A 23,924-nucleotide genomic window follows, 5' to 3' on the forward strand; every position below is an offset into this window, starting at 1 on the left:
CTCCAAACCTGTCGTGAGGACTAAAAAACTGTGGAGCAACGAGGCTGTGGAGGAGCTTCGCACGTGTTTGGAGACCACAGACTGGGACACAATGAAGGCTGCTTCTAACAGCTTGGACGAGTTTACGGACATTGTCACCTCCTATATCCACTTCTGTGAGGACAGCATTGTGCCATCACGCACCAGGGTGAGTTATAACAATGACAAACCCTGGTTTACTCCTAAACTCAAAAAGCTGTGGCTGGAAAAGAGAAAGGCATTCAGAAGCGGAGACAGGGACTGCTACAGAGAGGCCAAGTACAGGTTCACTAAAGAAGTGGACATTGCTAAACATCAGCACTCTGAGAAGATGCAGCAGCAGATCTCAGAGAATGACTCGGCCTCTGTGTGGAAAGGTTCATCCTGCAGCATCTGGACTCCCCAGGAACCTACGCCAGGATCCTGTTTGTGGACTTCAGCTCTGCCTTCAACACCATCCTTCCAGACCATCTCCGAGACAAGCTTTCCCAGATGAATGTGCCTGATCCCATCTGCCGGTGGATCACTGACTTCCTGACGGACAGGAAGCAGCATGTGAGGCTGGGAAAGAATGTCTCGGACTCCCGGACCATCAGCACCGGCTCCCCTCAGGGCTGTGTTCTTTCTCCTCTGCTCTTCTCCCTGTACACCAACTGCTGCACCTCCACCCACCAGTCTGTCAAGCTAATCAAGTTTGCAGATGACACCACCGTTATTGGACTCATGTCGGACGGGGACGAGTCTGCCTACAGGAGGGAGGTTGAACGTCTGGTGTCCTGGTGCAGCCACAACAACCTGGTGCTGAATGCCCAGAAGACAGTGGAGATTATTGTGGACTTCAGGAAGCACACAGCCCCACTCCCCCCCCATCATCCTGACTGACACCCCCATCACCTCTGTGGACTCATTCCGCTTCCTGGGTACCACCATCACCCAGGACCTGAAGTGGGAGCCCACCATCACCTCCGTCATCAAGAAAGCCCAGCAGAGGATGTACTTCCTGAGGCAGCTGAAGAAATTCAACCTGCCAACACGGACGATGATGCAGTTCTACACTGCAATCATCGAGTCCATCCTCACCTCCTCCATCACCGTGTGGTACGCTGGAGCCACTATCAGGGACAAACAGAGACTGCAGCGTGTTGTGCGCTCTGCTGAGAAGGTGATTGGCTGCAGACTCCCATCTCTGCAGGACCTGTACACCTCCAGGACATTGCGGCGTGCAGCTCGGATCTCAGCTGACCCTTCTCACCCTGGACACAGTCTGTTTGACCTGCTCCCCTCAGGCAGGAGGCTCCGGTCCATTCGCACCAGAACCTCTCGCCATAAGAACAGTTTCTTCCCCTCTGCTGTTGGACACATGAACAATAACCATATGACTGTACCCGCTACTAACACATGACCCTACGCTGTGTCACTGCATCATTCCATGTTTGGCACTGATCACCACCTGCACTCATGTATATATCTTTCAACGTAGCACTCTTAATTCTTATTCTCATGTATATCTCATGCACATATCTTTCCACGTAGCACTTTTAATTCTTATCCCTACTTTTATTTTTTTCCATGTCTATTTAAGTGCTATTTATGACACTATGTTTGCACTGAAGCACCGCAGCAATTTCCTAATGTTGTAAACCTGCTCAACATTTGGCAATAAACCCCTTTCTGATTCTGATTCTGATTCTGATGTTTGTCTTTTTGAGCTCTGTCTTGTGGGTAAATTGCAACGTCATTCTTCAAGCTTTTACACAACTCTGTAGCTGCTACCCGTCCTCAACTACCAACGTTAATCAACAACAAAACAATTCTGAGCTAGTTCCCTTTATTCCCTTTATTATTAATGTTGGTCACCATGCATTGGTCTTCAACATTCCTTCATCTCCTGTTCTCTTCATGATAAATATTCAACTGAAATAATGTTTGTTAGGTCATCATTACTCACCCAGGCCAACACTGCTGTTCTCCAGCAGATAACTCAGATGGTCAAACATGGCTTTCTGGTTCTGACGGCTGATTCGACAGAAGTAACATAGAAAACGACAACAGTTGGCCACCATTTTTGGAAAGGTGATTTCCTGAAAACACACGTGCATCACAGGTTGTTAGACAAAATGTCCCTTTGTGTTTATTTATCTGAAAATAATTCAGGGGAAAAACATATATTTAAAACATTTTGTGACACATAATTTATTTGAAATACGAATGCATTTCCCCATTGCTCTACCATTCTTCATCATGACTCTTCAGTATGTCAGCACTATTACTACTACATACCTTGGAGTCTCCTCCACTGAGCACATTGACCATGACCTCCATGACAGTCTCGTGCATTCCCAACGCTCTCATCAGGTTAGGATGTTGGTAAAACACTTTGTTGTTCATGATATCTCTGAGAGGAAGAAGGATGGGTGAAATTTAAACCGACAGCTCAAACTCTTTCATATATTAACTGTTTAATATTTGACCAGAGTGTTTTGTTATTACAACAGTGATATTCAGGTTTTGACATTTAAAAGAGGTTCATGGGTGCTCATTTTTATTATAAGGCTTTTGGATACAAACCAAGTAAGAACAGTTTTGGGTCAAGTGCAACCAACAATGTCTAAAATGGAAAAAGCTGCCTCAAAAACCAGACTTCATTTTAGTTTAAAATCTAATCTCAAACCTAATCTGGATCACCAACAATGTTGATCTTAACAAACATCTGTCAAATGGAACCAGAGTGCATTTTCAAAGTTGCTAGCAATGGGAATCGCATGCTTGTGACATTAAATCCACCAACTGACTACAAGGAGATTAATAAGGGGAAAAGGGATCATTTCCTTGTATGAAGCAAACCACAATTAGCCACTAGGGAAGAGGACCCATCACCTAAAAGCAGCAATCAATAATGTGAAGGTTACCTATATGACACATGCGCACATGTATTGTGTAGCTTCAGCTAGACTATAGATGTCAACAGTTATCTGCCAGGATTAGCTGGTAAATGCTACCAAGTCCACCTTTACCTTGCCAAGCAAGCTAAAGTGGGACTTGGAAACCACATTAGAGTAACTTGAGCTATGTGAAGCAGACCAAGTCACTAGTTGCAAGCAATCTAATGCACTCCAATGCAAGACAATTTGTTGCTTTGTATTTAAGTGTATAATAAAGTGCTGAAGACGAGGCATGGAATGTGTTTGTTGAGTGGTATCAATCCTGACAGGAAGGCTGCTCTAGATCAAGATGCTGCAAATTGTCTGTGAAGAATGCAACCAAAAGAAAGACTTTTGTGCATGAATACAGGTGTTCTTTGGGCACAAAGGTTTGCAAACCATTGAAACAAAGCATATAACCCATAGGTAAAGTGAAATGTTCCTGTTTTTATTGTGCTGGACTGAGATATACAGATTATGTGTGCCTAAGCCATATCCTTACATGGACACTCTTTAAAGTTAGTCTGAGCAAAGAATACTTGAAGACAAAAGTCCATGTACGACTAAGAGAAATTCTGAATTTGTTTTTATGTGCCTGTAGGGCATTCTGTAGATAGATTAAAAATCAAATATACACACATGCACAAAATTGTAATTGCTCTGTTTCTGAACTTTCATTCACATAAATATTTGTTTACATTTTTCCTCTTCTTGTTGGGAGTTAAAGCAAGTCTAAAGAAGAAAGTACTCCAAAGAAAACAAATCATTCAGACACGCAAGAGCCTGACAGATAAGCGTGCTCTCACCCCAGCCCTCTGATCATCAGTTTCTCCTCCTCTCTTCCCATGCGCACACTCAGCAGAGATCTGATCTGACCGAGAGCCGCTAACAGGTTGATGGTGTCCTCGATTGATACTGAGTTTATAGTGTAGGTTTTAGGAAGAGCCCGCACCTGCACAGACATATTCATACCTTATTAAACTGATTGACATACATTTAATATACAAGCAGAAGCACTGTTACTGTGCAAACGGAGCATGATATTTCACATCTGTACCTGAAGTAAGGAGAGATAAATGAATACACAGAAATTAACAACTTACATTGTTCTTTTCAAATAACTGTAGTGTTACTGTGAGAGTGCAATCTGATGTGGGACAGAAGGATTTTAAATGAAATTTAAATTCTAATTTAATGCTTTTAACACGGATCAATTGAAGAGAAGCTAATATAGGAGAAACACGGGCTCTCTTTCAAGTTCCAGTTCGTATTCTTGCTGCACCATTCTGGATCAGCTGAAGGCGGTTCAGGGAGTTCTTATAGAGCATCACTCTGAGACGGGATGTTTCTAATATTAGTGACACTGTGCAAATAAATGAAGAACGTCCCACATGTTTGTTTGACTTGTGGAACTTGTTGTACTAGACTTGATTATCTGGTGAATTTATGACCACATCATCTGAACAAAGCTGACAGTCGGCCTCTGGTGAACTGGTAGGCAGGTCACTTTTCAACAAATTGAAAAGTAGCACCAAGGATTGTTTGCATGTGCATTTTTTGCTTTCTTAACAATTGTTTTGTTCAATCTGATCTACTTGACAGTTGCCAGATTTATTGTTTGGGACCCCAGGAAGTGTGTCACATATGGAGCAGGCTGGATAGCCGCTCCTCATATTTTCCTAAAAGAACAACTTCTCACATCAGATTGTTACAAATATAGCATGACTATATTGTATACATTTATTTGGAGATTCCAGTGGTATGGATTTTCTTTTCTATTACACACACAAACCTGTCCACCAATGCCATCATACTGGCGGTGAAGTAGGACAAACATAGCTCTGACCAGCTCTGGATCCTCTATAACTGACTCCTGAGCCCAGCGCACCATCGTATCGGAAATGAGCTGTTGTAAGGTACCTTAAGGAGAAGGACAGAGAAGGAGGAAGGGAGAGCAGGTCAGAGATTGAATGTCCTGAAGTCAAAGATCTTATTTACTTTTTTTGTCTCATAGCTACTACACTGTTAAAAAAAACATCGTGAAAAAACGGTAATATTCCGGCAGCTGGGGCGCCAAAATACTACCGTAAAATAACAGAAAATAACTTCCTCATAAAAATACGGTTATTTCCAGTAATGAAAGTAGAGTTTGTTGAGCTAATTTTACATGGGATTCTGCCTTTTCCAAGTGCTTTTAGACATCAAATTAGGAACATTTTAACGTGATCAAACAATGAAATTACCTGTAAACAAGGTCAATGAATGTGGCAATATGAATCATAATGCGTAAATGTACAGAAATATACAGTTAACAGTTGGTTTAAATAATAATAGATTGCATTCCCTGGGACAGACTGACAAGTTGTTTTCATGTGCTACGTGCAGAGATGTTTTTTTCTGTTCTCAAACTGATCTCCCTGTTGGAGCTCAGTCTGGGGGGAGTGATTTTTGTTATCCTTATCTTTCCTCATGTGGTGCATTTTCCATTGTTATACCTCCTTCCCCATGTGATGTTTTGTGTAATGTATGTATGATCGGAGGGTAAGATGGCGCCGCCATTGCGTGCAATAGGTCGGCAGGTTTATGAAATTTCCCCCTGTGGGAGTAATAAAGGTATATCAAATCAAATCAAATCCATAGCATTACATTTGAATTCAACAGTTCGATCTTTCAAATAACGCACAGATATTTGTGAGATCATGATACATTTGTGAATGTATTTTAACAATCTAAATATGCATATGTACAGACAGACACAGTTAATAATCATGAAAATGATGTTTTATTACATTACAGTGATTTAACGTTAATTTACATTTGAAATGTGAAATCAGTCTATTTACGTAACTTTAATGATGTTCTAGAAGAACAGAACAAAACTGTGAAATGCAGTAAAATACTTTTATATTAGGATGTTTTCAGTGCAGCCGCGACCTTGTGGTTGTTAGTTCACATTCATTGGCCGGTGCTTAGCGTCATGTTATTATGTGTCCCAACATCCAATGGCATGTCACATTGTTTTCATGGCCACACCCTCACCCCAGTTGCAGAGGCCTATTTCTGTTCAGGAATGTTGTGAATACTTTGAGATTTATATTAATTGCAATTCCTGCCTCTACATTTATTTATTTATTTTGAATTTAACAGATCATTCTCTCACATAACAAACAAATATTTGTGAAATTATGATACATTTCTGAATGTATTTTTACAATCTGAATATGCACAAAAAAATATATTTACAAAACAAGTAAATTGTGTTTTATTATATTTACAGTGATGTTATGTTATTTTACCTTTGACATGTAAAATCACAGTCTACTTATGTAAATTTAATGATATTTTAGAAAGACTGCAACTGTAAAATGTACAGTAAGATACTTTGACATTACTATTTTTGGAACAGTGTAGGCTTGTACATTTTCCTATTCATTGAGAATTACTAGCAGCTCATTTAAGAATGGCCTTACTGGGTTTCCTGTCTTTTTTTTCCTTTGGCAGGTTGGCCATCTTCTTCTTTAGATAAGCCACTTTCTCCACCAGTGACATGAGTCGACCTCGTATGGTGAAGTCACTGTCACAGTTTATGCCTCTCTCCTCGTCCAACTCTATACCTAGCAAAATGGGCAGATCAATGCATGTATGGTATGTCTACAATTAATGAATACTGACTATACACACATTACTGTTATATTTATTAAATGATATTATGGCTATTGATCTTATTCTGGCAACTGTAGTTAATGCAGCAGTGTATTGTGAAACTGACCACAGTGCCTCATCAGATCTTCATGGAAGTCTAGCAGCTGTTCTCGGATGTATTCAGGACAGGGACACTCCTGCTTCTCATCCTTAAAGTTTAACAGCATGTTGATCTGCAGATTGGTAAGAGAACCTTTAAAGCGACCATTAGATTTTCAATATAGAAATCCAAAGTACATACACATGTTTAGTTACAAGTTACAAGATGCCGTGAAAGCTGAAAGCTTTACTGAAATCATACATGTTGTGCTTTTGGCAGGACCTTTCTGCACTTTGCACAAATGAAAGCCTGGAGACCTCAATGAGCAGAAGAAACACTGTAAAGATCAGTGGACCAAAATTCTTCCACAACGATGCAAGAGAAAATGGTCCTTTTAGGTTATTGCTGGTAAAAGTGGCTCTACAACATGTCTGTTTAGCTTCTCAGTGATCCAAGTGATGGTACTCTTAAGAGCCTTAAAAGAAGGTGACTGGACTATAAAACTTTTGAAAACATTTCACCTCTCGTACAAGAGGCTTCTTCAGTTCTAAAACCAAGAGAGTCCCAGGTTTTTAAAATGGTAATATTTAAACCCAGTGGGACAGTGGCGTGGGGCAACGCCTCCCAGTGGTTTCACTCCAACATGTGAATCATCACATGTGGAAAAAAGGTGTGGATCACTATCACCAGAGGCTTTGGCTGAAACCATTGTGAGACCTTGCCTTACCTTATCATATGACCTAATGAAGTCACTTGACACAAGATGTAAGTGGGGCCTGGGGGCCTGAGGTACCTGGGAGGGGTTGCTGGGGGATCGCTGACAGTTGGTGTCGTAAGCACAGTTGACCTAGACGTCCTCTTTTGCTCCTATAAACCATCTGTTTTCTTGGATCAAGCTGTGAATGCTGGCATGCATGAAAGATTGACCTTTATCTTTTAGGTGTAGATGTACAGCCAAGTCTTGTCCTGTTGAGGTGGCCCTTCTATGCTATGCCATGCATTTTTGGAGTGGCTGTTTGGTTTCTCCGATGTAGAGGTGTCACCTGTCCTCACTGCACAGCACAGCATACACTATGTTGCTTAGTCTGTGTTTGTTTTGTACTTGGGTCAAATCAGCTTTTGTCTGTGTGTGGCTGGGTCTGAAGTAAAGTGGGATGTCACTTTTGGAGAAAATTCTCCTGTTTCTCTTACAAACCTGCTAAATAAGGGGTGCAAAGTTCTTCTGTTTGTCTTTCTTGTCCTCTCTCGCTGGTGTCTGATCTTCTTTTTCTGTGCATCTTTGCTGACTTTATGAACGCCCAATTATGATAACCACATGTTTTAAGAGCTTCCTTTACATGTGTGTGTTCCTTCTTTTTTCCTTCAGGCTTAGAGGGAACATGTTCTGCCCGGTGGTGTAGGGTCCTGATTACTCCAGGTTTGTGTTCCAGAGGGTGATGGGAGTCAAAGAGGAGGTACTGGTCCGTGTGTGTGGGCTTCCGGTAAACTTCGATGTTGAGGTTTCCATTCTCCTTAATGTGCACGGCGCAGTCCAGGAAAGGCAAACAGTCGTCCTTTGTGTCTTCCCTGGTGAAATTTATGTTTTTAATCACTGAGTTGATGTGAGCAATGAAGGATTCTACTTTTTGGATTTTGATTTTGAACCAGGTGTCGTCAACATATCTGTACCAATAGCTAATACTATCCCTTTAAAAGAGCCAAGAGTATACTTCAGACCCGGCCACACACTCAGACAACAACTGGTTCATCCCAAAGACAAAACTCCTAAACACAAACTTAACAACGTAGTGCATGCTGTGCAGTGTAGCGAGGAACGCCCAGACCTCTACATTCGAGAGACCAAGCAACCACATGGCACAACAAGACTTGGCTGTTCATCTGCATCTAAAGGTCAAAGGTCACTCTTTCGAGGATGCCAATGTTCACATGCTGGACAGAGAAGACAGATGGTTTTAAAGAGGACTGAAAGAAGCATCTATGTCCACTGTGAACGGCCATCTTTGAACAGAGACGGGGCTTATGACACCAGCTGTCAGTGTTGAGATCCCTTCCCAGATGCCTTAACGCCCACTCACTGCCTTCTGACCTCAGTATATCACATGATAGGGTGGGGCCAGGTTTCACTATGGGTTCACCCTCAACCTTGGCTGATTAGCTGACAGTTTGCAAAAACTGTGTTTCTATACAAAGCCAAATTAAAATAAAATGTGTATGTAAGTCGCATTATTTACTGCTCTTCACTGAGCAAGAGTCCTCTGCTCGGCAACCATTTGAATTACAGAAAATGGTTACAGTTATATTTATGCTTTATGTTGTTCTGTGGTGTTCCCACCTGTTCCTGTGGGGGAGATCTGAACTCTTTGGTCTTCTTGGCAGTAAGGGCTGCAGACATGTTGAGTGCCAGCATCACCTCATTGTAACGAAATCGTTGGTTTTCTTGGAGACAAGCCACAAAGTCATCAGAGAAGGCCACCACTGCCTCAATACGATGGCGCACCTGGCAGTCACACAGGTACTGCAGCACATGACACATCTACACACACACACACACACACACACAAACAAAATGACATGGTTTAAAGAAGAAATTTTAAAAAATGCACATAGTGGCCATTAGGAAATCTCTTTCTAAAGCGATTTCGATATTAGGGGAAAGTTCTCATTCTGTGAAAAATGCCAAATCATACTGTTCCCTATCTATCATTGTAGGATTTCAACCCTCAACCTAAGTCAAGACCATGCATGACCCTACAAAACTGACAGATGACGTCAATGCAGAAATCCTGCACAAATGAATTGGTGTCATTACATCATTAAAAAGCTTGTTTAAAGCCCGATACAAAGAATGTCTCATTTCTGTTTTTTATGGTAAGTATGATAGGAATTTTACCAGAAATTGGTGTAGCTGCCTCTGTAGGAACAAGAACATTCAGAATTTGCCATAAGATCTGGGTCTTACTGCATGATTCTGGTTCTGGATTCAGCTTTTTCTTTGATTGGGAACTTTCTGTGGAGTTCGTTCATTCTACCATCTGCTTCTAAAGATAACTGGCAATCTAAATTAGGCTGTCAATATGAGAGTAAATAGCTTTCTGTCTCTTTATGTCAGCCTTGTGATGAAGTGGTGAACTTTTTAAGAAGTACTCCATGTCTCATCCCACGAGAACTAGAGTGTAGCCCAAAGTAGCTAAGATAACTCATGGATAAGTGCTCTTGCAGCATAACTAAGTGGTGGTTTAGCGTTAACCGGTCCACCCCTAACTATAAGCTTTACCAAAAGGGAAAGTTTTAAGCCTAATTTTAAAAATATAGAGAGTGTCTCTCTATCTATATAAATCCAAACAGGGAACCGGAAGAGGGACCAAATAGCTGAAGCCTCTTCCTTCCATTCAGATTTTAAATACGCTAGAAACCCCAAGTAAGCCTGCAGTCTGACAGAGACGTGATCTGTTAAGAAAATACAGATCACTTGTTAAGATTGGTCCCACATTCACGTGTGTCTTCAAGACACGATCTGCACTCACAGATCACGACAACAGTGCAGTGGTTTGAATACCTGCAGCATGCTCTAATCGCTGTAATAAAATGTTATGATCGGTAGCACTGAATGCTATTGGACAAGCACAGAGATGAGTCCACTGTCAGAGGCCACAAGAAGATCATTAGTAACCTTCACTAAAGCTGTTTCTGTGCTGTGATGAGCTCTGAAACCTGACTGAAACTCTTCAAATAAACCTCTGCAGATGATCTGTTAGCTGTTTTACAACTACTCTTTCAAGGAGTTTTGAGATAACAGATGGTTTGGAGGAAGTAATTACTTAAGTCAGAAAGATCAATCTGTAAATATTAATGGCACTGAAAGTAGCTGTACATAATGGTCCATTTGAGATGCTTATTTTTTCTCTAATGGTTCAAATTTCATTTGTGAAGAAGTTCATCACGTCATTACTAGTCAACATTAAAGGCCCAACAGAGCTGTGACTTTTTGTCAGCCTGGCTAAAGTGCTGAATACAAACCTAGGGTTGTTCTTATGTTCTTCAATCAGTGATGAATAATAAGATATTCCAGCTTTATGGAGGGATTGAATATGAAGGAGCAAACAATTTCTCGAGGCTAAATGATGATCTTCTCAATTACTGAGACACCATTTCCTCTCTAGCTTACGTGTCATCTGCTTTAAGGTGCATATTTGTGAGCTACACCAGGGCATGAAGTACTTCTGATTTAAGGTTTTCTCTTTCAGAGGAGCAACAGTATCCAGTTGTATTAAGTGAAGATGTAAAAATATTAACAAGATAATCGACCTCTGTGGGAGTAGCATTCAGGTTGCTGCTCTGGACACAGAAGAAGGTAACAGTGGAGTAAATCAATCTGTTGATCAATTATTAAATCATTTACTAACAGGGACTTGGAAAAGACGACCGTATTATTTAAAAATTCTATGTGAAAGGGCCTTTATGGTATGTGATGTATTAAGTTATTATAATTTCTCCGGTACTTCGATGATGCATAACGTTGGGTTACTTAACGTAATCCCTGGTTCTTTGATAACAGAGTGAGGTGTTTCACTATGGGAATCGCCTCGGCGTGACCAACTACGGAAGCTCCAATGACACCACGTCTGTCTATGACAGACCTGTCGAGCCGTGCTCAGGGCTCCGCCCCCTCGTACTAACACGGCCGACCAGCTCCTCCTAACTCATTCCAAGCAGATTTCTTTCCGTGCCTAAGCAAGGAGGGAAGTGTTGGTGAAACACCTCACTCTGTTATCAAAGAACCAGGGATTACGTTAAGTAACCCAACGTTCTTTTTCTAACTTCGCTCGGTGTTTCACTATGGGAGATATGGCCCACTCCCGGATTGCGCCAGCTCCCGAAGCTACTCTCCAGTGCTACTCCAGGATCTCAGGTCGAACCTGAGGCACCAGAATCCAGCACCGTCTGAGCCAGGGATGACTGTGCAACATCCAGCCGATAAAACCGGACAAACGTGTGCGGCGTAGCCCAGCTTGCTGCCGCACAAATATCCTGGACTGATACACCTCTGAACAACGCCCAGGATGTGGCCACACCCCTAGTGGAGTGTGCTCGGAGTCCCGGGGGGGCCTGCAAGCCCTTAGAGCTATAAGCCAGAGCTAAGGCCTCTACAATCTAATGAGCTAGTCTCTGGCGTGATACGGGCCTGCCCTTGTGAGGGGAGGCCCAGGAAACAAACAGCTGATCCGACTTCCTGAATCCAGCTGTTCTGTCAACATAAGTCCCCAAGGCCCGGACAGGGCACAAAGTGTTCAGCCTCTGCTCCCTCTCGGAAGAGAATGGAGGGGGGTGAAAAGCTAGGAGCTCTACTGTAGGGCTGTATGATGTTTCCAACACTTTAGGGACAAAGGCTGGGTTCAACCTCAGGTGTGCTTTAGTGAGTCCCGGGGCCAACTGTAGACAAGAGGGGTGAATAGACAGAGCCTGTAATTCACTAACTCGCTTGGCTGTGGTTAGAGCCAACAGCAGAGTGGTTTTAAGAGAGAGAAACTTCAACCCCACTGCCCCAATAGGCTCAAAGGGGTGGTGGGAGAGGGCGTCTAAAACGACTGACAGATCCCATAAAGGGACCAGTGGTCTAGAAACTGGGAGCGTTCGACGCGCCCCTCTCATGAAGCGACCTACAAGGGGGTGCTGCCCAGCAGGTTTATCACCAAACCCCACGTGGCAGGCTGAAATAGCTGCTAAATAGACCTTTATAGTGGAAAAAGCTTTCCTTTTGTCCAGCAAGTCTTGAAGAAAACACAACAGCTCCACCACTGAACACTGAAAAGGGATAATCTGCTTTTCATGGCACCACTTTTCAAAAACACGCCGTTTACTGCTGTAAATGGAACGAGTGGAGGAGGCTCTGGCATTCTGAATGGTTTCAATAACCTTCGGAGGCATGCCTGCTGCCTTCAAATTCCACCTTTCACGGGCCAGGCCCAGAGAGCAACCTGGTCTGGATGGGGATGGTATATCTCCCCCCGCGCCTGAGACAGAAGGTCCCTGCGGATGGGGAGTGCCCATGGCTCGTCCACCAGAAGCTGGATGATTTCTGCTATCCAGTGTTTGGATGGCCACCGTGGAGCTATTAAAATCAGAGACAGCCCCTGATCCCTCACTCTGATCAGTGTTGGGGAGATCAGGCTGAGGGGAGGGAAAGCATACAGCAGAGTTTTTGGCCAAGGATGGGCCAGCGCATCCATGCCCAGTGGCGCGTGTGCGTCTGACAGGGAGAAAAACAGGGGGCACTGTGTGTTTTCTCGCGAGGCGAAGAGATCTACGGCAGCCCGGCCGTATCTCTGCCAAATCTGCTCCACCACCTGTGGGTGAAGCCTCCATTCTCCGAACAGTGGATTTCCTCTGGACAGGAGGTCCGCCCCCCCTGTTCAGAATTCCTGGCACGTGAGTTGCCCGAAGGGAGAGGAGCCGGGTGCTGCTCCACATAATTATTTCCCTGGCTAACCTGTGTAGCTGCCGGGAACGGGTGCCGCCCTGGCGGTTGATATAAGCAACTACAGTGGAGTTGTCTGTTTTCACTAAAACATGTTGACCCCGGAGATACGGCAGAAAATGCCGTAAGGCTAGGAGCACCGCGCGGAGCTCCAGCACATTTATGTGATTCAGAGTGAGTCTCTGTGACCAAACGCCATTCACTGCTCTGCCCATCATAGTCGCACCCCAACCTGACAGGGATGCATCTGTGGTCAGCGTCACCCTGGATGATACTGCCCCGAGAGGTACCGCCGCCGCGAGAGCTGTCGGGCTCCTCCAGGGCCGGAGAGCCGCGATACACGGCTGCGTTATTTTTACACCACGACTGAGATGTCGGCGAGGGCACAGCTGCAGAGAAGCGACCCACCGCTGAAAATCTCTCATCATAAGCAGCCCCAAGTGTACCACCGATATCACCGAGGCCATGAGGCCAAGGAGGCGGAGACAGAGTCGGAACCGCACGACTTTCCCCAGCTGAAAACGGGAAAGACAGTGAGTGAAGGATGCGATCCTCCGCTCTGAAAGTGCGATACGATAAGAGATGGAGTCTATTCTGAGTCCCAGATACTCTGTAGACTGTGCGGGTTCCAAGTGGCTCTTTTCCAGGTTGATAGTGAACCCAAGCTCCGTGAGGTGATTCACCACCACCTCGGAGTCTTTGATCGCCTGCTCTCGCGATCGTGAGCATATTAGATAATCGTCTATGTAAGAAAATATTCTGATGCCGCTGTTCCTTAACGGAGACAGCGCTGCCTCCACACATTTGCTGAACACCCTCGGAGCTAAGGATAGCCCGAATGGGATAGTTTGAAACTCGTACGCTACGCTCTGATAAGCGAACCTGAGATATTTCCTGTGTGGAGGATAAATGGCGATGTGAAAATATGCGTCTGATAGGTCGATTGTAACAAACCAATCGCCTGTGTGAATTGAGCGACAAAGCGTCTTGTGTGTGAGCATTCTGAACGTGTACTTTCTCAAATGCTTGTTTAACACACGCAGATCCAGAATAGGACGGAGCGACGTTCCGTCCTTTTTCGGGATGAGGAAATAGCGGGAGTAAAAGCCCTGCTGAGCTTCTTCGCTCGGAACCGCTCCGATCGCCTGTTTGTGTAACAGGGAGGATATTTCCTCCTCCAGCACATTCGCTGAATCGCGACTGGCCACAGAAGCTAACACTCCGCCGAATCTCGGTGGTTTTGCCGCAAACTGTAGTCTGTAACCATGGGAAATGGTTGACAAGACCCAGGGATGAACTGCGCATGCGCGCCACCGCTCCAGCCGCGCTGCGAGCGGGCCTCTGAAGAAGCGGTAGCGTGACGTCACCCCTGTCTCCCGGAAGGAGTTGGGGCTCTCCCCCTCGGGAAGAGCGTGAGCTCCCCCCGCTGGGAACAAAGAAAAATTGCAGTGATTTTCTTTTGCTTTTATTTTGAAACTGGGGGGACATGCCCTTGGCAAACTGCCTGGCTGCAGAAATGCACGTTTTATTTCTTTTGTTACCCCCAAACCACAGTGAAGTGTCTGGTGACTCTGGGCAGTGCTTGGTGACACAGACAGAGTGCTTAGAAGTGTTTGGTGACACTGCGCTATTTGTCCACAAGTCTGTCCTCCCTGAACTGGAGGAGGAGACTGAGAGAGTGCTCCTGGTGAACTGGAAACTTCCGGAGACCCTGAACTTTGGAGTGATTTGGTTACCCCTTCTAACACCTTCCTTCTCTTTGGGGAAGAAAAGAGGGGTGACACAGAATGCTGCAGGTGTGCTAGGCTGACCGCTTCTTTTTCCCCTCTCCGGGGTGTGACGGCTTGTTCTTTGCAGCAGCTGCTGCAAAGGAATGCTTGCCCCAAGGTCTTCGGTTCTCTACCTTGGCCTGGTGGGCACCCTGCTGGCCTCCTGCTCCTCTCTGCATTCTGACCCCACTCTGTCTCCCTCTCACAGCTGCTGCTGTTGCTGCAAAGCCAGCTCTTGGCACCTGCTGGGGCTGAGAGTTAGGTTTTCTGGGTAAGCAGAGATTGAATGCTTCACCCTCCTGCTTTCTGCGGGTGCTTGTTTCTCTCATTCTCTCCAGGGCTGGGCCAAAGAGACCCTTGGTGGGGTCATAGGCTGCATCCATGACCTCAGCCTTCTGAGCATCACCCAGGCCTGACAGGTTTAGCCACAAGGCTCTCTCACCCGAGACTGCAAGGCCCATAACGCGACCACACCCTTGGACTGCTCCCCTGGAGGAGCGAAGAATGAGATCATTAACCACGCAGATTTCATCCCAGAGGGCTGGGTTCGGGGAACCCGAGTCAAGCTGACGGCCCATGTCTTCCAGAATTTCTGCCTGATATGCTGATAGCAGTGTGACTGCATTAAGCGAGCATACTGACTGTGCAGCATATTTGTACGTCCTTTGATAAATAGATGCCGTGAGGCGATCTATCTTGTTGGGCAAAGAAATGCTAGAAGAAGCTGAGACTGCCCTGCGGTTAGGGTGAAGGTGATACGCCACTGAAGGCTCCACTGCTGGGGGTTCAGTCAGCCCCAGTTCACCCATCCCCTGGATCTCAAGCTTAGAGCAGCCCTTGGTCGGAAGCTTGCTTTTAAAAGGGCTTGACCAATAGCGACTCATTTCTTTCATGCAGGCTGGGACTGCTGGCAGAAGCTGCTTTGATGGCGGCAAGGCTGGTGGGAGCCTCTTGCCGTCATACAGGTCGCGTTCTGCCCCTTCGGCATCCTGGGCGGCTGGCCATGGGATGCCTAGCTTGGCGGCAGCCCGTTTGCAGACCTCGTACAAATTGCTGTCCACCAGGGGTGCAACTTCAGCCCCACTCGGTGGCCTGGACTGCTGGGGAGGAAAGGTAGAGTCATCCTCCTGTTCCTCATCCATGTCCTCCAGGTCGAGGAGGTCGGAGTCGGCATCGCCCTCCGCGTCCTCGCCACCCGGCTCGCCCACGTTTTGATCGAGGAGGTCCTCGAACGATGGGGGCATGAGCGGGGACTCTTCTTCCATCATGTCCGCCCAGCTTGTGGAGGCTCGCGGATGACGGATATCGCTCGTAGCAGTAGCAGCCGACAGGCAGGGGTCCTGACTGTTCGTTACTGCTACTCTCAGCCTCCTTTCCAGGACTTTCTCTGGCATCAAAGCACAGTGTGGGCATCCCTGAGGGTCCGCCAGTGAAGCCTGAGCATGCTTGGCACCCATACAGACGATGCACATTGGATGAGGGTCCCTGCCCGAGATGGTGGCACCGCATGATGCGGGGCACGGGCGGGATGCAGCCTCTTTAGCCTTCGGCTCCGACCTTTTGGTGGGAGTAGGAGCCGTAGACATGGTAAGCGGAAAGGGGTGAGACTAGGCTACACCAGGCTCGTCTCGACACGTTAGCCCGTAAGTAGCTAGGACTAGCAGCGGGTGTTAAATCCGATCTAGTCGCGGCGGGAGTCAGCTCGTCGTGACACGTTAGCTGCACTCCGCTAGCCAATATCGTTAGCAACTTAATGCTAACCGAACCCTAGGTCGACCAACAAGCTAATGCTAGTGAGACGCTAATGTGGTTCGTGGCCTGCTAACAAGTTAATGCTAGCCGGACACTGAACGAACAGCTCGCCGTAACGCGTTAGCCCGAGTCACACAACGTCGGCTACCTCGCTAACTAAAACCAGGAACCGCTGGGACAGCTCGCCTGACGCGGTTGCTGTTCCACAGTGCAACTCTAAGTACACTTCTTTCGAAGGACTTACTCAGCACGATCCAAACTGGAACCGGAAAAACTGCGTTCGGCGACGTACTCCTACACGGGACGCCTGAGAACTGTTAAGCAGCTAATCAAGTTAGCCTGGATGCGCTGAGGGAGCTCAAAGTAGTTTCTCACGGGAAGAAAGCGAGAATGAGTTAGGAGGAGCTGGTCGGCCGTGTTAGTACGAGGGGGCGGAGCCCTGAGCACGGCTCGACAGGTCTGTCATAGACAGACGTGGTGTCATTGGAGCTTCCGTAGTTGGTCACGCCGAGGCGATTCCCATAGTGAAACACCGAGCGAAGTTAGAAAAAGAACTGCACAACATATATTTACCTTTGCTCCCATGTCTGATTGAGACTTTTGCACAACTGAAATTCTTCTTCTGTCTTTGCAGTTGTGTTGTGTTTTTCCAAGAAACCAGAACCATGTGCTTACATTGGATTGTTGAATATTCTGATTTAATTTCAGTATACTGCTCACACCATCTTGGCACCTGGATGTCTATGATAAAATGTCTCAAGATTTGTCATAAGCTATGTTTTTTTTACTTTGTTGCTTTCTACAGCTTTGTTATCACAGCCAGAGAAGCTGACCTCAGTGCTGATCACATCAACTTATAGCTAATGTCCTTTTACACACACTACTTCATGTAGGGATTCCTATTTTGGCATGACCTCTACACAGTCTGTAAAATCACTTAGGTCAGGTAATATGTGAGTTAATGAAAGTTGTATCAGTTGTCACTGATGCCTGTTCAGTTCTACGCTTTGGGTCTTCCTCGGTCTCGAGATTTCCTTGCATGCACATGGAGGGTCCTAGTTACTAGTTGGAATAACTATAATAATCCCAACTGAAATATAAACAGAATATGACCTTTACCTTAGCAAACAAAAATGGTAAACAACAGTGAATTTCTATATAAGAAATGCATTTCCAAACTGGGAGTTTCTACTTAGTGTCACCTGGAGTTTTACAGGCTCTGGCAGCTTCATCTCTAACAGTCCTTCTTTGGGGACATTCAGCACTCCCTCCTTTCCTCCTCCTTCGGCTTCACCCTTCTTTAGCACCTCCAACTCCATGCAAAGTGCATCCTGCTTATTGCGTCGTTCACAGAACACAGAAGGTTCAATCAGTCGGAGGATATTCTTCAGATCTCCGTTTTGGAAAACGCCCATGATGAGCATGGTATATAACAGCTTGATGAGTGGAACAAATAGAAACTCTGTGCTTCCTCCTACTGGGTCCCGTACGTGCATGCTTCCCTCCCGTACTGCCTCTGTCAACATCTCAATGGTTTTAACTTTCAGTATATCTAAGGGGAATTCAGGGCTGTACTGGAAACAATCTCCTGATCCACTGTTGCCGTTGTTAAAGCACGATGGTCCGGGCCTGGAAACAAAATTTGGGGATGTGAAGTGCATTCTGGGTCTCAAAGAGGTGCTGAGTCCAATGCCTGGCAGGCCATGTTTCTTCTTTTCATTTGGGAACAGAGTGATGCTCTTTGTGTCATTGGTCATGGGAACAATGTACTCATTGTTCATCATGAGGCGAGCTGTAGCATAGCTGCTCAGGTGGATGTCGATGAGGAGGTCATAGTAGCCAGCACGAAGAAGACCTGTGAGGACAGACAGAACAAGTTTGACGTCTGCCCTGTAACGTTTACATGCTTCTTTATCATGTTCAGTACTATTGCACATATTAATTCTTCTTATGTTTATTGTTTTATGGACTATCTAAGGTGCCAAGGTCAAAAAATTAAATGAAATGAAAAAAAATTACACTATTCATATTCTTAACCAGCTGTCCGATTAAGGGTTGTGGTTTTACTCAGACAATTGGAACAGTATTTTATAAGGCTAACGCTGAGAAATAGACATAGATTCAGAAAAAAATTCAAGAGTTTCTATAAAGTAGGTTTACTATATAGAAAATTGAGAATGAGAATATGCTTTATAAGCAGTGTGTCTGTTACCTGGCATATATTTATTCTCTATAGCGTAAAGGAGCTGTGCCTCATCCACGTGGGAGCAGAGGGCATGAGCTACTCGGTTGTTTCCCAGAGCACAGATGGCAGAGTACAGTCTGAGGGTATGGTAGTGAAATTTTAATAAGTCCTTCTGCTCTGACAGTTCCAGGATATCCAACGACCTGAGCAACAGAAAGGTACACACTGCATGAGAAATGTGCGGGAGGAAGGATGAAAAGGTGCGTGTGTTTAGCTGTGTGGACTGTACCTGTTCTCCTCAGGTATGTGCAGAGACATGAACTGCAGAGGTTTGTTACACTGCACCAGCCAGCCATGTCGATCATTTGCTCTGGATACTGAGACCTGGACAAAAGTCATACACAACATACGCTACATTTGAGATTATTTTTCAGTACTACAGAAAACTCTATATGAAAAGATATTTATCCATCCATCCATGAACGGCTTATCCCAGCTACCATAGATAGAGACAGAAAACCGTTACCTATCGGGCAATTTAGACTGGCCAATTAACCTAGCCCGACTAACTGCATGTCTGTGGAAGGAAGCTGGAGTACCCAGAGAGAACCCACACAAACTCAGGAAGAATGTGCAAACTCCACACAGAAAGGCCCCAGCCAGGTGGTGGAAATGAATTTATTTAAATCCCACAATAAAAATCCATCTATTTTCTTCCTCTTAATTGGGACCAGGTCACAGGGCAGCAGCCTAAGCACCTCCCACAGGACTCCCCAAGGGACATGGTCAAATGTGCTGCTGACTTCGACTGAGGACATTGTCGGGTGTTGGAAGGAATGCTTCGCAGATTTCCTTAATCCCACTGACACGTCTTCCTTAGAGGAAACACCCAAACTCAAGTATTTGCTTCAGCCACTGCCCCGTTCTGCTTGGCCTGTTGGTACCCACCGGCTGCTTCCGAAGTCCTTCAGGCTAACCAAGCTCAATAGGACTCCTTCCATGGCTGATGGTTCCCTTCCCCTCTGGGGTTGACCATCTGGTTCGACATGTGGTTCGGTGGTTGGTGCATGACAGGCACCAACCACCTTGCGGCCACAACTCAGTGCAGCAGCTTCAGCAGTTTTGGTCCTGAACGTGGACCATTTGGACTCAGTGTCCCCAGTCTCCCTCGGAATGCTGTCTAACTCTGTTGGAGGTGGGAGTTGATGCAGGCGAAAGGGATATTGGATACCCACCCCATCCCATCAGCCCAGCACATATTGCACCTGACCCCTACGGTGCCTCCTGCAGTTTACCATGACCTAGCTGAAGTATTTAGCAAGGACTTGGCTCTCTCACTTCCTCCGCAGAGACCATATGACTGTGGAATTGATCTGCTCTTGAGGGCACCACTCCCCACCAGTCACCTGTACAGTCTTTCTAAGCCGAAATGGGAGGCCATGGAACACTAAATCAGTGATTCTCTGGCAGCTGGAATAATCCGCCCTTCCAAGTCCCCACTCAGGGCGGGGTTCTTCATTGTGGAGAAAAAGGCCAAGTCCCTCCAAACAAAATAACGATAAAGAACAAGTATCCCCTGCCATTGTTATCTTCTGCTTTTGAACTGTTACAAGAAGCCACCATTTTCACAAAATTGGATTTAAGGAATGCCTATCATTTAGTAAGGATCAAGGAAGGGGATGAGTGGAAAACAGCTTTCAATACCTCCCTGTTATATTTCTAAAATGTGAGTTCCAAGTTCAGTCTGTCGCTTTTTGGGGGGTTCATTGTGGAACAGGGATGGGGCGATCGTGACTCAAGAGTTGGGAGTTTGCCTTGTAATCGGAAGGTTGCCGGTTCAAGCCCCAGCTCCGACAGTCTCGGTCGTTGTGTCCTTGGGCAAGACGCTTCACTCGTTGCCTACTGGTGGTGGTCAGAGGGTCCGGCTGGCGCCAGTGTCCGGCAGCCTCGCCTCTGTCAGTGAGCCCCAGGATGGCTGTGGCTACAATGTACCTGCCATCACCAGTGTGTGAATGTGTGTGTGAATGGGTGGATGACTGGATGTGTAAAGCGCTTTGGGGTCCTTAGGGTCTAGTAAAGCGCTATACAAATACAGGCCATTTACCAGGGCCAGCTGCAGGTGGATCCAGCTAAAATTAAGGCAGTGGTAGAATGGCCGGAGCCCCAGACCCATAAGCAGCTGCAGAGGTTTCTGGGCTTTGTAAATTTCTACAGCAATGATTTCAGTGGCATTGCTCTGCCCTTCGCATGTTTAACCTCTCCCAAAGTTCCTTTCCAGTGGGCTCCTGTGGCGCAGCAACCATTCTCCGAACTCAACAATAAGTTTGCCTCCATGCCCATCTTGCTGCAACCAGACCTCTCTCAGCCATTCATAGTAGAAGTGGACACGTCGGATCTGGGAGTTGGAGCGGTGTTATCCCAGCACTCTGGGGGTAAGCTTCACCCATGTGCATATTTCTCTCGTTCAGGCTGAGCGGAACTATGACGAGGGAGATCGAGAATTGCTGGCCATAAAGCTCGACTTGGAGGAATGGAGGTGCTGGCTAAAAGGGACGGAGCAGCCACTGATCATCTGTAAAGGCCGCAAAAACCTCAAGTACCTGCAAACGGTGAAGCGCCTCAACTATTGCCAAGCCAGGTGGGCCCTGTTCTTCACTCGGTTCAATCCGACCATCCTGCCTGCAGCCTGCATCATAGGGGCCCTCACATGGGAGACTGAAGGTCTAATGAGAAACGCAGAGTGGGAAAAACCCGACCCTGGAACGGGCCCTCCTAACTGACTATACATAACCACCGCAGTGCGCAGCAAAGGGATTCAGTGGGCCCACTCTGCTAAGTTTAACTGTGGATAAGAACCGCACAATAACACTGATGTAACGCTTGTTCTGGTGACCGTCACTAGCTCGAGATGTCCAGGATTTTGTTTCTGCTCGTTATACCTGTGTGCATTATAAGGCCTCCAACTCTCCACCAGTTGGGTTTCTCAGGTCCCTGCCTATTCCCAGGAGACCCTGGTCGCACATCGCCCTGGATTTCATAAGTGGACTACCACCATCCTCAGGTAATGCCACCATATGGACCATTGTGGATTGTTTTTCTAAAGCTGCACATTTCATTGCTCTGCCCAGGTTTCCCATCCCCTTGGAGACAGCAAAGCTGTTGACTGTTCATTGTTCTGCCTTGGCATAGCTCAAGACATTGTGTCCGATTGGGGTCCACAGTTCACATCATGGGTTTGAAAGGAGTTTTTGCTCTGTTCTGGCGGCCCAAGTGAGTCTTTCCCAGACCAACGGGCAGGCAGAGAGGGCCAACCAGGAGCTGGAGGCAGCTCTATGTTGTGTGGTTTCTTCTTAACAGTCCCACTGGAGCTCTCAGCTGTCATGGGTGGAATATGCCCATAAATTGATGACCTCCTCAGCCAGCCAGTGTCACTGTTTGAGGTTTCACTGGGATATGAACCTCCGCTCCTTTCCATCACTGAAGGGGAACCCTCAGTTTAACACCATATCCATCGTCCTGCCTTTGCATTCCTGACATACACGTTGTTCGGCCAAGCTTTACCTATCAGAAAAATGGCCTCAGTTTTGATTTTAGAATATTTTGGTATATACAGTCGTGGCCAAAAGTTTTGAGAATGACACAAATATTGGTGATGAATTAGAATAGCAGACTGGATGCGTTACAAAGAAGGGTGATGCTTGAAACATAGGCAGCCATCAATGTGTTGCATGTAAAGGCCTTCACAGGCAAGTATGTTGTTGCTACTAAGATCGCACCTAAATCAACTGGATCATCGGATTATCAGATCATCAAGAACTTCAAGGAAAGAGGTTCAATTGTTCTGAAGAAGGCTTCAGGGCACCCAAAAAATCCAATAAGTGCCAGGACTGTCTCCTAAAGATGATTCAGCTGCTGGATCGGGGTGTTGGCCATCACGGAGTTGGCCATGGGGGATACTATTGTCAAACACGATAATTTCAGTTTTCCTGTCATTTAGAATAAGAGAATTACCTGCGAGCCAATTTTTGACCTCGTGCATGCACTCGTGAAAGCCGTGCAAAGACATAACGGGATCATCAGTTAATTCGAAATAGATCTGTATGTCGTCAGCAGGACAATGATCCCAAGCACACCATCAATTCCAAGTCTAAATGAAAAAAAATATATACAAATGAACACTTTGCTAAAATTCCTTCATAGTGCTTTGACAGATTTATGGCCAAGGATGGCACAACCAGTTATTACTGCAAATATTTTGGATTTACCTGGGTTATGTTTGTCTAATATTAAAATGTGTTGGAGCTTAACCATATATTAAATATGTTAAAAAAAAAAGAAGGGAAATAAATAAGAAATCAGCAATGGGGCAAATGTTTTTTTTCACATGATATTATATTTAATGCCATTTGAGTCTCTATGACAGATGACATAGAAATGGACTATAAAATGGGCCATTACTTGAAAAGCTGCCTTAGACTATTAAGCTCTTTTTACCAGAGAAGATTTGACAAGTTTTTCATGGGTAAAATCCACATACTAAACTCTGCAGCGCAAACCACACATGTGTTTTCCTTACAAATGTGGCACAATTTAAGGGGAAATAATCAGTCATGCCAGTGGCATGAGATTTAATTTAAAAGTAGTGCTTTATTATATGAGATGCTTATGAAGGGCGGATAGTGTACACACTCTGCATGAGTTTGCAGGTGGCAGGTTTGTGTCCCGGGTCTGTAATAGTAATGCAGAACTATAGTAAGACACTGTTACCTTAAGGAAGTGGTTGGAAACACGACTCCATAAAACAGGAGTAAGAAACTGTACGTGCAGCCGTGGAGGACATTGGGAAACTGGGTTCTTCTTCTCACTCTTAAACAGACCAGCTGATAGAGGCATCACATTCTGACAGGACACAGAGAAAAAATTGGATAATGACCAAATACATACATATCTATATATATCTATCTATATACATCTCTCTATATATATATATATATCTACTAAGAAGCTGCTGACAATAATGGACTTGTTTAACTTTATTTAACATGTTTCAGGGCCCACTCAC

The 23,924-nt window shown here is 45.5% G+C and overlaps 1 protein-coding gene across 7 annotated transcripts in view; it reads right to left on the bottom strand.

Moving 5' to 3' along the window:
* Positions 1–23,924, bottom strand: part of LOC309713587 (ryanodine receptor 2-like) — a 304,174-nt gene that overhangs the window by 128,258 nt on the left and 151,992 nt on the right. For 6 of the 7 annotated variants that reach the window (XM_082545335.1, XM_082545338.1, XM_082545333.1 and 3 more), the window contains 11 exons: positions 23,630–23,761; positions 19,152–19,246; positions 18,890–19,065; positions 17,880–18,532; positions 9,014–9,214; positions 6,709–6,814; positions 6,410–6,553; positions 4,732–4,859; positions 3,746–3,891; positions 2,299–2,413; positions 1,967–2,099 (listed from right to left, as the gene is read on the bottom strand). In XM_082545335.1, coding sequence (XP_082401461.1) covers positions 1,967–2,099; positions 2,299–2,413; positions 3,746–3,891; positions 4,732–4,859; positions 6,410–6,553; positions 6,709–6,814; positions 9,014–9,214; positions 17,880–18,532; positions 18,890–19,065; positions 19,152–19,246; positions 23,630–23,761 — 2,029 coding nt within the window. The remainder of the gene's footprint in view (positions 1–1,966; positions 2,100–2,298; positions 2,414–3,745; positions 3,892–4,731; positions 4,860–6,409; positions 6,554–6,708; positions 6,815–9,013; positions 9,215–17,879; positions 18,533–18,889; positions 19,066–19,151; positions 19,247–23,629; positions 23,762–23,924) is intronic. The other variant, XM_082545334.1, reaches the window with a different exon arrangement.

The sequence above is a fragment of the Aulonocara stuartgranti genome (assembly GCF_965226115.1).
Source record: "Aulonocara stuartgranti genome assembly, chromosome: 8".
NCBI classification, from domain to species: Eukaryota; Metazoa; Chordata; class Actinopteri; order Cichliformes; family Cichlidae; genus Aulonocara; species Aulonocara stuartgranti.